The following is a 14,301-nucleotide window of genomic DNA, read 5'->3' on the forward strand; positions in this document are numbered from 1 at the left end:
CTGCTCCTCCTCCTCCTCCTCCTCCTCCCCATCCCCCCCCCCCCGGTTGCTCCCTGCTGCACCTGGCCTGTGTGGAGGTGAGGGAACACGTGCGTCCCTCAGGGTGCGGCAACCGTTTGTGCACACAAGGGAAAACCCTTCCAACGACTACCATTGAGAGGTGCGACGCCCCGCGTGGGTCCGTGTGTGTTCACCACGTGAAAGGATGAACTGGACAAAAGGTGCAGATGTGCAAACGTCCCTGCGTTACACACACCTCAATCAAACTAGAGTATGTATGCACACATGCAGGGTGTCTCCTGAAGCAGGATTTAACTTAGCACAAGGCAAGGGGGATTCATTTGGGCTTTTAAATGCTTCGTTTTAACCCCCGGGTTCTACTGGAATTACTTTTGTTAAACCAACTCTGAAGCTCAACTATTGAGCCAAATATTTTTAAGGCAGATGGAGTTTTCTTGAACAAGTCAGGGTCGAGTCTAGAGTACCTCTAATCTATTTTACGTCCTGCGTCACCCGGCGGCTCCCACTGCCAAGGACAAGAGACGCGAGGAGTCTAAACATGAGAAACCCACACCACGCCGCCGCAGAGACCTCGCCCCCCCCTCTCGCCTGCAGCCGAGTCACAACGCTGCAGCTCGAGTCCTCGATGAGAAAAAATCACATCCCTCCAGGTCTGAGGTCATAACACTGGCTTCCCGTCCAACAAAGGTGGACCTGCTGCATGGTTTGTGAAGCACTGAATGGTTTTAGGGGCCGAAACCCTTCGTCCGACCCGCTGGTGGCTCACGACTCATCCCGAGCCCTCAGGCCGCCCGGGATGAGTCTCCTTCCTGTTCCTAGGAGCGGCGTTCTGTTTTTTCTGCTCCACATATCGGGAACAAACTCCCAGAATGCTGCAGGTCAGCTGAGACGCTCAGAAGCTTCACATTGGACCGAAGACTTTGCTGCAGCCTTTAATTGGACCGGATTATTTTTTTTCTCTTTGTTTAATATCTGAATACTGAACTGATTTTAGATGTTGTTTTCTTCCCCTGATGTTTTTAATGTTTTTATTTAAAGCAGTTTTTTTTTAATGGAGGATACGAATGCACTTTCCTTATCTTGAAACAAAAAGGTTCGCAAACCACATTTTCTTTAATGTCAGGTTTTTATTTAAAAAAAAGATCTGCAGCAGGAAGTTGGGTTTGGCAAAGTAATCAGATCAGTTCATAGAAAAAAAATAATGATCTTTCTCTTTTTTAGTGATCAAAACAGGAAACAAATGTTGTTTTTGAACAACTTAACGCTGCTTCCTCCGTACATGATTACGTGTTATGAACTGCAAGGAAAAATGAAGCAAGGCCTACTTTTCATCATTATCGTCACGTCTTACTCCCCCCCAGAGACATACGAGACGGGGTCCGGCGGTGTTTGCATTTACTATGAATGGATAAACATAAATTTGAATGTGCGCATGTGTGTCTTTGTTGTTATTTGTAAAACCGTACTCATGCTAAATTGTATCCACAATCCACCTGAGCCCTCTGCACTCTGCTGATGTCTCCATTCACATGAAAAGTGTTTTGCTCATGTCGACCACCCCCCATACTTTTTCAACCTGCATGATCACCACTTGCTCAAAGTGTCTGGTTTGTGGCAGCAGTGCCATCTCCTGCTGAGCTAAGCACGGAGCATATTAGCAGCCTGTCATGTTGCTGCTGAGCGGATTACGCTTCACATTTACTGTACAATGACATTCAAGGCCCGGGACAAACAGACAGACATACAAACAAACAATCAGACAAACAGACAAACAAAGGTGCAACACATGATTCACATTCTGGACTTAAATCAATGCAGCTCTGTCTTAAGTGCACAGCCTTATTACTGTTTTAGTGATAATGCACATGAGAGAAGGTCTCCCTCTCACGTGCAATCCTATTTTCACACCACGACTGTCATTTGTGCAGGAAAACCACTTTAATGATGACCTCAATGTGCACGGGGTTTTATATGCATGCATCCATCTGCAAGGGGGGGGGGGAGCCACCGTTTAAATCAGTAAAAAACCCAGAAAAAATAGGTTGAAAAATGTGTTCCAGCGCCTTGTGTTCAGACGCCTGCAGCACCCAGAAGTGAACAGCAGGCGACCCGGAAGGTTTGAAGTCCGACCGACGGCGAGCAGAAAGAAGCGTCCTATCCTCCCTAAGAGATTCCTTCCCTCGCTGCTCTCAGGTACGTTGGCGGCTCGATGCAAACGACGTGCTTCCATTCTTTGCTTCTCTCTCTCTCTCTCTCTCTCTCTCTCTCTCTGTCTCTCTCACGCGAGCCCCGTGCTCGTGTCGCCTCGTCACCGTTTTGTGCTTTAAGTCATGCAAAAGTTGCATTCAAAAAAAAAGCACAAGCAAAAAGGAAAGGAGGAAAGGAGGCTTTGCATCGCAGGGACGACGAGAGGCGGATTTCTTTTCTTCCGGCAGAAGCCTTTTCACTACGCGCCACTATTAACATCCACGTTGGGCTTCTTCCTTTTTTTTTTTTTCTTCTTCTTCTTCTTCTTCTTCTTCTCACGGCTCAGCAGCTGCAGAGGATTCATCGAGGGCATGATGATTGTTGTAGGAAGTGTTTTTTTTTTCCCCTTCCTCCAGCCGGGCCATTCAAACCCGAATCAAAGTAAACAATCGTTCGTAGGCTTAATGCAAATTAAGGCCACGACGCCGTCCTGTGCCACCGGGAGAATTACCCTCCTCCATAATATTCGGATCTGCAGAATATGGCGTCCGGTGCTTATAAAAATAAGACGGGGCTGCCATTTTTGTTTTCCTTTTGTCTGACATTTTTTTAATAAACTGTCTGAGAATGTGGGAGAGGCGCTGCGCAGGAGGAGATGCTGCTTCGCTCCCGGCTGCTGCTGCGCCTTTTTATCCCTTAAATTAAACCTTACGTTGAAGCTTGTTTTTTCAACAGAGGAATAATTCTGCATAACACCCCCCCCCCCTCCAAAAAAAAAGGAGCAAAAAGTTAACCCTAAGTGGAGTTTTTTTTGTTTCCATGTGGAGGAGATGGAGCAGCAGCCTGATGCTCCGTTCTCGTGTTTTGTGGCTCTGAAGGTGGATTTTTAGTTTTCTGTAACGTCATTGTAGTAACATTTCGATCTGAAGGACGTGTCAGAATAGCACTTATATGGGTTCCTCTCCTCATGAAAGAATACTGGTTTATTATGGAATGAACAGCATGAGGCTTTAGGGACTAACGTCACCTTAGCGTCACTCTTTAATATCCTCTATAAGGGTTTATACATTTTAACAAGTGGTTTCATTATCAAAAAGTGAAGTCATGCTTTACAAAGCAGTTACACGCCATTAATACGATAATTTGAGTTCTCTCTCGGTACTATGTATCTTTCTAGTGTGTAATTAATGCAGCTAAACCTACATCAATAGATGGTCATGGATGTTGCACTTTATGAAAGGCCATCGTGATCTCAGTTATAAATGTCAAGAAGTCATTCATTAAGGCTCACAATTAGACCACTAAGTGGATGGATTTTGGTCCCAAGAAGGCTTTTACAACCTGTCAACATAGCAGTTTTTCTTAATGGTTTAATTGATCTTTAAAACCATTAATTACCAACCATCAGTTGTGGGAATTCAGCAACAATCACCGTTCCAGCTTGTACATTTCTCACCTCACCTTGTGACCGTGGGAATTATCTCGCCCACCTTTCACTTCTTTGCCAAAAAAAAAACAGTAATCTGCCGACCCGATCAACATTAAATATATCTAATATTTGCCGTCCTTCTTGGATGTATTCATTTTATCTGAAAATGTATATTTTGCTCCTCGCTATCTGTATCCAAATGACTGGTAAAAACAGCTTTCCCATCTTTTTCTCACCTGCTTGAAAAACATCAAACCCGCTTACATGAAGGCAAAAATATTCGAGCCCCTATCGATACTCAAACGTCTCGAATCTTCTGGTAAAAGTGTAGCAAGTAGCACTAAAGTAAGTCTGGACCTGTTTGTGGTTGGTGTGAATCGTGCCTTTTTTTTTTTTTTAGAAAAGTGAAGCTCAGCAGCCGTCAAACTCTTGAGCCTCCTTCCAGAAAGGCAGAAAGCCTCCAGCAAGTGAAACTGATCCCCCCCCCCCCCCACCCCCACCCCACGCCTGGCATCATTACAGAAATATTTTGTGGGGTTTGCTGTACGCTCGTACCCCTGAACGTACCCTTTTTGTTGCCTTTGGCTCGGAGAGATGGACCGTGTTGTGCCTCTGCTGAGCCAAACACACTTAGGAATGGCGAAATGGGCCAAAGAAAGGAAAGGAAAGCCTTTAGATCAAAACTCCAGCAGCAAGCAGCCCCCCCCCCCCTCTCTGTCCGCTGTCAGAAACTGAGCTGTCCGCCCATCTGGCCTGACATTGCCTGACGCACCAATAACATTTCAAACAGAATATTTCATGCTCTTAATTTGCCATTCAAAAGAAAGATGCTCCCATGTCACTTACAAATCAGTGTGGTTTCTATATGCAGCTTCTTCATCACACATCGCTTCTAAAGTTTCTGTTTTCTCAGATAACCCCCCCCCCGCTCGATAAGAAGTTGCAACCACGTGAGGGTCTTATCTCTCAGGCAGCATAACCATCTCAGCGTCGTGTGGTCGGGAATCCCAAGAAAAGGCTTCACCTCGCACCTCAAACGTCAGCAAAAGATCCGCTCTGATGAAGCCGTGTGTGCAGACACAACGTTTCCTCTTCCTCTCGCACTTTGGAGAAAAAAAGAAGAGAGAGAGAGAACGTCTTAGAAAATCCACGATCACACGACCGGGATACGTTTGGGGGGGGGGGAGAGTTTTACTCGCCGCTTCGGTGCACCAACAGTAGATCATCACATTTATTTGTGTCATTAAGAAGTTGGGGTTTTTTTTTTTTTTTTTGGAAAATCTTACAACAGAGGTTCCCATCCTGGAATTAAGAAGATAAACCCTAAATGCACCAAGTCACCACCCGGCTGCGTTTAAGAAGAACCACAAAATGTCTTGACGAAGAATCCGCCCTCGTCTTGTTGATGATCCTTGTGTATTTCTTTCAGGATGGCTGAACCTCGCTTCAACAATCCCTATTTTTGGCCTCCGCCTCCCACCATGCCCGGCCAGGTGAGTGACTCCCTCCTTGGGGGGGGGCGCACGTTACACAGGGATCACAGCGTCGATCACTTCATCTTAATGTAAAGATTTACGACTTGTTTAGTAATAGTGTATCCACAGGTGCATCACAGGGATAAGTCTGTTCTCTATATAATATCCTGTACAGGGGTGGACCCTGGATGCTGTGAAGGAGTTATTCATCCACACTGACAGTGTGTGAGCTTTCCTCTAAGGCCAGAGTCGTAGATAATCCAAAAACCCATTTGCCCACCAACATTTCTCTGTGATAGACCAATAACTCTTAATAATTCCAATTTCTAAAAAAAAAAATCGTTCTCCCTCTAATGTTATGAATGGGTGGATATAAGTATAGGATGAAAAGCTCTGGGTCTGGAGGTATTCGGATTGGATATACTGCTTTTAAGACGGTACATTCCCATGTAGCAGTTCGGTTGTTTGTTTGTTTGTTTGTTCCGTGAGCTGCTCTGGGGTTTGTACACATTCACGTCAGCCAATCATCCTCCAGTCGTTTTAAGGCTTGTGTTACTCGTGTGCGACCGTGTTTTTGTTACACAGCCGCTCCCAAATCCCCGCTGTGATGTCCTCTCTTTAAGCCTCTACGGGGCGACTCGGAGGACTCACCTTCTGGAATTTGTTTTCTAATTTAAAATAGTTCTCCAGTGAAAAAAATACTCGGACATTGTGGGATATGATATTAATTAGCAAAGAGTTACCTGAGAAGATTGCAGATGTAGACTTTCAGGCTTCATTTCTCACCGAAATGTCCATAAAATACACCATAAGCAGTTGTTCCCGACCCGGAGTCCGGGGCCCCTCAAAGGTCTCCAGATGATTGAATGCATTCAAACAATCTTTCACAGAAAATTGTTAAAAATTCTAGAAGCCAAACAAGAGCTGGTAAAAACCATCACATTGATTTGAACGGGACTAAAGACGAAACCGGTTTGGGAACCACTGCTACGATGGCGTTTGGGCACAATGTCACGTATCGGCCTCTGGGGGGCACCGTCGCCTCATAACATGACCCTGACTGAACTCGTTGCTGTTCTCTTGTCACAATTGCTGGTTCCTGGCTGTCAGCTGGATAACCTAGTCTTGATCAATAAAATCAAGGAGCAGCTGATGGCGGAGAAGATCCGACCGCAGCACCTGCCCGCCGCCTCGGCCCCGTCCCAGCAGCCCTTGCTGGCTCCCCCGATCCAGGCGGACGGCAGCCAGCACGCCATGTCCAAAACTCATCAGATGCAGGTTCTCCACAGCCACAGTCCGTCCCCGCCCGACATCGCCCTTCACGCCCGCCCCGCCTCCAGCTCCGTCACAGGTACTCGCCTCCCCGCCCTGACCGGCGCTGCTGCGTGAGAACCGCGGATCTCTGAAATAATCCGACACTGCTTGGCTCACGACACGGTGTGTTTTACACCTGATGCGAGGCTTTTAAATACATGATTCAGGAGGACCATTGGAGGGCCACATGACCGCGCACTTGAAATAATTGGATATGAAAAACACTACAAATGATTCTCAATTAGATTTTTTTTAATATGAATTTATACCTGTGTGTTTACTGCACCAACATACAACTATTTTCTGCATAAATGCATTTTAATTTAGCAAGACAAATAGTTTGCTTAAAAAAGTGCAAAAAGTAACTTGAACTCCTTCATATCAAAGAACAAAGTTTGCTTAAAAAACTGATTGCAAATAGTTTCTGCTTATAAAATAAATGCATTGTAACATGTCCTTCATAAGACAAAACATGCTTAAAAAATAAGTGCAAAAGGCATTTGAACTCATTCATCACAAACAACAAAAAAGATTTTTTTAAACTTATTGCAAATAGCTCTCATTCAATAATAGCAGAAAACCACAGAGGCCCAACATTAATTGAAGCTAATGAGAGAGCTGTGGTTTGGCCTGCTGGCTCACAATGGATTGGATGTCAATGTCAATGTTTGTGGTCCCAATGCGCATCAAATGAAACAGTGTATCGTCGGTGAGTCTATTTCTCTCTTTGGACTTTATGTGCTTCATGGTGGAAAAACTGCTCTCGCAAATGTAAGTGCTCCCAAACATACTGGCCATTGAGAGGGCGAAATCTCGGAGACGTGGAAAACGTGCCTCGGGAAGAAGTCTCCAAAATGAAATCCCCCTCTCGTTGCGCTTTGCTTGAAAAAACGGGTCTGCCTGCAGCTCGCAGAGTTCGAGCTGCAGCTCCGATGGTTGCGCGCTGATCACAGCAGAAAGGGGGTCAGTGAATAGCGCAATTCGTGGTTGCATCTCGTCAAAATCTTGGAAACGATCGTTGAATTGCTCCTGTAATTTTTCGAGGTCTGCTACTACTTTAGATTTGAGGTCTGCTACTACTGCGGCTCTGGCAGCTCCCGTGTACTTCTCGTACTTAACCTTATGCAAGGTGTTGTAATGTCGATTCAAGTTATAATCTTTTAGGGCTGATAATGTCTCCAAGCAAACTAGACACATTGGTTTTCCTTTGAATTCGGTGAAGAGGTACTCTTCTTCCCATTTTGTCTGAAAAATGCGATTTTCTCGGTCAAGTTTTCTCTTTATGCCACTGCTAGTGGCCATGACTGTTGACGTTCTTCTTCTCTGTTGTTGCAAAGCGGCCGTGCCCGCTATTGTCTGGGAACGGTGCGCCCTCTATCGGTCAAAAATGTAATTATTATTATTTTATTTTTTTTAATTATTAAAATTTAAAATTATTATTGATCTATTCAAGGGCCGCACTGAGTGATGACGAGGGCCGCCAGTTGCCCATCCCAGCTTTTTCTCCAACGATGAGCTGTCAGTTTGTTAATGACTTGTTTGTCTTATCAATAACATATTGACCCCCATATACAAAAGTTAGTCTACTGAGTAGACTAACTTTTGTATGTCCACACAAAAGGACACCATCACCTTGATGATGTGCGGCTTTCGTGATCCATTAACAAACTTATCGGCTATTGAGGCCGCACCACTGCATTTGAGCCCAAGTTTTTATTGCGGGGGTCAATATGTTATTGATAAGACAAACAAGTCATTAACAAACTGACAGCTCATCGTTGGAGAAAAAGCTCAACGTATCAATTTTGAGGTGACAGGGGCGTGGCTTCTGTGTCTATTTCTCGGTAACTTTTGAAAAATCTAAGTGAGAAAACTGAAAGATGTACATTTAATACAAGAAAATAAAAGCGGAAGAGACAGAATAATGGATTTGGAACAGTCCAGTTCTTTCTCTTCTTTAAGAGAAGGAAGGTAGTAAGACAGCACAGGAGTATTCGAACATTCCCATTAATTTCAATGGCCAATGCTATGCTAGCTCCTGCATTCACTCAGCCAACTGACATCATCGCCATGGATACAGGAAAGCGTAAAGCTAAACAAAAGACAGTGTGTGTGTGTGTGTGTGTGTGTGTGTGTGTGTGTGTGTGTGTGTGTGTGTGTGTGTGTGTGTGTGTGTGTGTGTGTGTGTGTGTGTGTGTGTGTGAATAAAACCATAAAATGTGTGCCCACCCATTCTCCGACTCAATCACTTTTATTCATTTTTTATTTTGCCTTTGATTACTTTTGATTTTTCCAACTCAAAATGAATTATTTGAGCAAAAATCCTTTAACACAAAATGAATGTAATGCTGCAATGATTCCCCCCCAATCTACTCACAGTACATCAACTACTCGACACCAAGCAGCAGACAGACTCAGTTAGCAGCTAAACGCAGTGAAGCATTTAGACTAGTGCTGTCAAACAATTAAAATATTTAATCACGATTATGTCATAGTTAACTTAAAATTAATCACAATTAATCGCACAGTGTGTGTGTTGTTAGTTACAGTTATTTTACCGCCTTGCTGTCCGGGTTTTTTTTTTCCACAAAAAGTCCAAAATATTTTAAAATACATTTTAAAAGTTGTAGTAGAAATGTTTACATGCATGTCTGCTGATGACAAGGTAAATACAGTTAAATTACCCCAAAATGTTCCTGTTAATTCCTGAATATTCCCGGAATTTTGCAACCCTTTTTCAGACTTCAACAATGTATGTGCTTTCGCATATATGAACTTTCCTGCATATTCTTCACCAGGTCGTATTCTGGGCGACGTAAACTTGAATCTGGACGACAAGGCCGCTATAAAAGCCAGAGGATTGTGGGAGGACTGGCATCTCCGTCAACTCATAGACCATCCGTCAAGGACAAACCACGTCTCAGGTAGCAGTTTGACCGGTTGGCCTCCAGCTGTTGATGTAAAAACAAAAGAAAGGACGTGACCGTCTCTCCGGTTTCAATCGTCTTTCGCTGCGGAGGAAACATTGTAAAGGACCCTGTGCGCTGTGCACGAGGTAGACTAAAAACACAAGACTCAAGTTCAATAGAAGTGTGATATTATTATCTCAACATTATCTTAACAACAGCAACGCCGCCATACTGTCTCCCCGGGGCCCTTTTTATTGCCTTATTTAGCCTAAGCCTTATATACTAGCCTATAGCAATACATGTTATTTCATTCCTCTTGCACCATGTTGTCGTGTTGTCTTGTTGTTAATTGTCCGACTGTTCAAGTGTGTAATTCATATTCCTTGTATGCCGGACATGTTTCCTGATTCCTGGTTGTTTTACTCATCTGTTGTTGAGCAACCGGAGGGTTTCTTTTGCTCCACTTTGCGTGACCAGCTCTCCTTACCTCTGCAAAACGACAGGTGTGGCGCTCGCATCCAGAACGGGCAACCTCAACACCTCGGAGATGGTCACCCCCGCCACGGCCTCCCTGAGCAACCACGGCCGGCTGGGCGGAGGCCCCACGCAACACCTCCTCTCCGGCTTAGCCTGCGGCCACGGCATGGAGCTCGGGAAGAACCACGGCGGTCTGGTGGGACTCCTCGGCCCCCCTCCCAAGGAGGAGCGAGGGCGCAGGAGGATCAAAGCGGAAAGCGGGTCGTCTCTCTTGGTGGTGCCGTACCCGATCCTAGCTTCGGGCAACGACCCGTCCTGCGTCACCCTCACTGCGAAGCCAGCAAAGACCTACAGGCAAGAGAGGTGTAGATGCCTCCATCGGTGGTTATGGTGGTTTTCAGAGTAGTGGTCTCCTTAAAGAGGAAGAAGTAATACTATTATTGATTATAGGGTACTCCAGATTGGAGTAATCTAGAAGGGTAAAACTGGTGAATATATAAATTCATACATAAAATCTTGAATGTTATTAAACAAAATAAAATAGTGTGGGGAAAATATATCTAATTGGCAAAGGCACCATATCATCGAAGGTCTCAGACTCAGAAGTGTCAGCATGATGTCCTCACATCCTTTACATGTAACTAAGGATCAACTGGGGGGGGGGGGGGGGGGGTCGATGTTTTCAAATCAGAGCCTCGTGAAGCATTCTTTCCACGGACAAATAGAAATGCAACAAAACCCCAAGCGTAGATGTTTGTAATTAGATTAAAGATAATTTAGCCCATATTTGGGGAGCTTTAGGCTCCCTGATACAATATCAACCATAAAATGTGTGCCCACCCATTCTCCGACTCAATCACTTTTATTCATTTTTTATTTTGCCTTTGATTACTTTTGATTTTTCCAACTCAAAATGAAATATTTGAGCAAAAATCCTTTAACACAAAATGAATGTAATGCTGCAATGATTCCCCCCCCAATCTACTCACAGTACATCAACTACTCGACACCAAGCAGCAGAAAGACTCAGTTAGCAGCTAAACGCAGTGAAGCATTTAGACTAGTGCTGTCAAACAATTAAAATATTTAATCACGATTATGTCATAGTTAACTTAAAATTAATCACAATTAATCGCACATTTTAGATGTCCCTTCCTTTTTTTCCATTTTTTTTTCCATTTTAATGCTCTTAACAATATGGAAAAGTGGATTGGCTTGCTTTATGCAAATGTTTTATTTTTGCTGAAAAACAACATTGCCAAACAGTACGGTACAAAATAAAATGATAAAGTGCACAATCCAGGTAAACAAGGACTCAGCCAATAGTGCAGTTAAACCATGGCTTAATATTTTCTTGTGAACAAAGCACTCAGGCCTCTTATTTGAGAAACAATGAACCGTAAGCCTACCAATAAAAGCTGAGCCGCTGCTTTCAGCAGCTACTCAAACAGACACTGTTGACAGACAGTCCATCCTTCTTTTTTTGTAAATGTAAGTAAGCAAACTATTTGAGAACATAGTTGCCATAAAACATTAACAGCAAGCACTCACCGGGCCATTTAGCACTTTATATTGCAGTATAATGTAGTTTATTATTATGAGCTGGAGGTTTGTTTTGAAAACAATGTTTAGCTGCTGTCTAACTACGAAATATAGATGTAAGTACGTTTAAGGACGCAAGAAATCTGCCTTTCGTGAGTGAGTCCCTTCTAACGTGTCCTCTGTCCGTGTCCTGGATGCAGGTGTAAAGTTTGTCCGCTGACGTTCTTCTCCAAGTCGGACATGCAGATCCACTCCAAAACGCACACAGAGGCCAAGGCTCACAAGTGCCCCCACTGCACCAAGTCCTTCGCCAACGCGTCGTACCTGGCCCAGCACCTGCGCATACACCTGGGCATCAAGCCCTACCGCTGCTCCTACTGCGAGAAATGTTTTCGCCAACTCTCCCATCTGCAGCAGCACACCAGGTGGGTTCTGGTCATGGCGTGTCCGTGGCATTGGGTTTTGTCTCGTTATTGCCCGTGTGAGCAGGGGTTCGATGTGATGCGCAGCGCCAATCCTTCTTTAGGGACATTTGTGATCCTCTTGGCGTGATGGTTGGTCAATTAAAGAGGCGAGAGGAGCAAAGTTAGGGTTCAGTTCCTCCGTGTCAATCCCCTCTGGTCCATCCCCGTCGCTGTCTATAGATATTCCCAGAAAATCTTTAAGAAATAGACCATCTGACCATGCTAACGAAAAATGTTACTTTTGTATAGAATATATATATATATATTCTATACAAAAGACAGATAATACCTTGTGTGTGTTGCAAGAGGCTTTTATTGCTTGCTGTAATAGGGTAATAGGTGCCTGCCATTTGACCCCAATGTAAATGTGTGTGATAAGACATGAATTGCAAACCTACTCTTTGAAGTAAAAGCAAAAGAAGTCACCTCGAACCCCGTCACCTGTTTTGTAATTTTGTTGAGCCGAGCGTTTAAAGGAGGAGCTGTTGGCACAAGTCGCTCTGTCAGACGCCGTCAGCTAGTTGTTGTCTCAATGCACCTTTCTTTACTCTCTGCTGGCCGGCTTTTGTTGCCACGTTTGCGCCATCTCACCCTCTCCAGGATCCACACGGGGGATCGGCCGTACAAATGCCTCCACCCGGGATGTGAAAAAGCTTTTACTCAGCTGTCTAATCTCCAGGTAAACATTGCTGAGCCCCTCTTCGCTCACCTGTTTCAACCGTCTCCGCCCGCCCACATTTTTAAAAACCGAGGGCATTTTGGGATTGACTTGAGCTTCATTTACGATGGTTTTTTGTTGTTGTTTTTTTGCCTCCCTTTGCTGAAGTCTCACCAGAGGCAGCACAACAAAGACAAGCCCTTCAAGTGTTCCAATTGTTACCGTGCCTATTCAGACTCTGCCTCGCTGCAGATCCACCTGTCCGCACACGCCATCAAAAACGCCAAGGCCTACTGCTGCAGCATGTGCGGCCGCGCCTACACGTCGGTGAGTTTGAAACAAAAATCCAAAAGGGGTACATTTACAAATCCGAGCTGACTGCATCGGCGATGTCAACAAAGTGTTTGTCTTTGTCTTTTTTTTTTCCTCCAGGAGACGTACCTTATAAAACACATGTCCAAACACACTATGATGGAACATGTGGTGTCCCATCACTCCCCCCAGCACAGGACAGAGTCTCCAGCCATCCCTATACGCATCTCCCTCATCTGAGCCCCTTCGCGCCGTCCCGTCAGACACGACATCTGACGCCGGCGCCCCTTCCGACGGACTTAGAACCCGATTTAACGGCTTCCAAAGATGTGCCAGATCGTACGGGTTTCTGGTGAAGAGGTGCTCTTTTAATGGGTGTATCCTCCTTTTCTTTCTTTGCTGACCAGATAGTATTATCGGGGACATCCAAAGATGACTTCTCAGCACTTTCGGGCCCGGGAAATGACAGGCCTAAAAATGTCTTTTTCTATGTGACAACCCAAGTATTGCCCCAGGCAGCTACAGTTCGTGGAAAATGTTCTTAAGCGTTTTGTGTGATAACATTGTCTTTTTCTAGTAATATTCCATTTGCTTTCTTTCCACCAAGTATTTGCAAAGATAAATGTATTTGCATCAAAAGGAGTCTTCCGTTAGCCGAGGGGCCAAGTGAGCATAAAGGAGAATTCTTATATAATGCTTATTCATGTGTATCTTGTTATGTCAGTGTTTGCAATGTTTCACCAATCATACGGCCATAACATTTTCATTACATTATTTTTGTCATTTGACCATAACATGCAACTTATAATTAGAAGAATATTTCATTCTTCATTTGTTTTGCAAAATACCGCAGTTTCTTTCGTTCAAATTGAATCGAGGCTGTAGGTCTCCTAAAATACGAGAACTGCAAAAAGAAATTGTTATTAGTAAATATACAAAAGAATCACACAAACTAAGCAAAAAAAAACTGAATTGAAACTTGAATTGATGAGATGACTGTGAGAGCTTCTGCTTGGAGTAAATTGAAAAACCATAAACCTTGAGGATTTATATGCATGTATCCATGTCAGATTCTTCCCAATATTGATTATTGGTGTTTTAATATGAAAATGAATCATACAAGCAGTGCTTTTTTATGTTCCACTTTGAGTGAGCAAATACATAAAGACATGAAATGTCACACAGACAGGTATTACTTTCACAGCAACTTTAATAATGAGGTCCCTCTCTTTGTTTTCAACCATAATGTGCAACTGAAGCCATCATTTTTTTATTGTTTTATCAAAGAAAATGTCAACATTTTTCAATCCATTTAAGCCTTAATTTAATTTTTAATACAACCCTCCACCATGTTGTTTTATAATTTTACATTTGCCTTTATTTCATAGCATGATATGTACTGTAAATAAACTATATTGACTGTCAACCTGTTTTTTATAATAAATAACTATAGTTACCAGTAACGGTGAAAAGCGCTGTGTGTTCTCTGACTGGAAAGTGATTTTTAATGCAA

General features: G+C 43.8%; 1 protein-coding gene across 4 annotated transcripts; it reads left to right on the forward strand.

The window, feature by feature from the left end:
• Positions 1-2,021: 2,021 nt before the first annotated feature.
• On the forward strand, positions 2,022-14,251 carry znf362a (zinc finger protein 362a). 4 transcript variants are annotated; one of them, XM_037447777.2, is made up of 9 exons: positions 2,022-2,214; positions 5,067-5,130; positions 6,223-6,463; positions 9,225-9,350; positions 9,839-10,166; positions 11,555-11,779; positions 12,419-12,497; positions 12,645-12,803; positions 12,909-14,251. In XM_037447777.2, the coding sequence occupies exons 2-9, from the start codon at positions 5,068-5,070 to the stop codon at positions 13,026-13,028; spliced, it is 1,341 nt and encodes a 446-aa protein (XP_037303674.1). In that variant the 5' UTR covers positions 2,022-2,214; position 5,067; the 3' UTR covers positions 13,029-14,251. The 4 variants fall into 4 exon arrangements, with proteins under 4 accessions (XP_037303674.1, XP_037303679.1, XP_037303677.1 ...); XM_037447782.2 differs by having other exon boundaries at positions 2,023-2,214; positions 6,256-6,463; XM_037447780.2 differs by lacking the exon at positions 2,022-2,214 and adding an exon at positions 2,887-3,086.
• Positions 14,252-14,301: the final 50 nt, after the last annotated feature.

Source organism: Pungitius pungitius, chromosome 8 (genome assembly GCF_949316345.1).
Source record: "Pungitius pungitius chromosome 8, fPunPun2.1, whole genome shotgun sequence".
Classification (NCBI taxonomy): domain Eukaryota; kingdom Metazoa; phylum Chordata; class Actinopteri; order Perciformes; family Gasterosteidae; genus Pungitius; species Pungitius pungitius.

Bases quoted from the DNA above. Each gene is read 5' to 3' on its own strand.
- znf362a (XM_037447777.2), top strand. From the start codon at position 5,068: ATGGCTGAACCTCGCTTCAACAATCCCTATTTTTGGCCTCCGCCTCCC. The intron at 5,131-6,222 runs GTGAGTGACTCC...CCTGGCTGTCAG, and splicing joins CTCCCACCATGCCCGGCCAG to CTGGATAACCTAGTCTTGAT. The intron at 6,464-9,224 runs GTACTCGCCTCC...ATTCTTCACCAG, and splicing joins CGCCTCCAGCTCCGTCACAG to GTCGTATTCTGGGCGACGTA.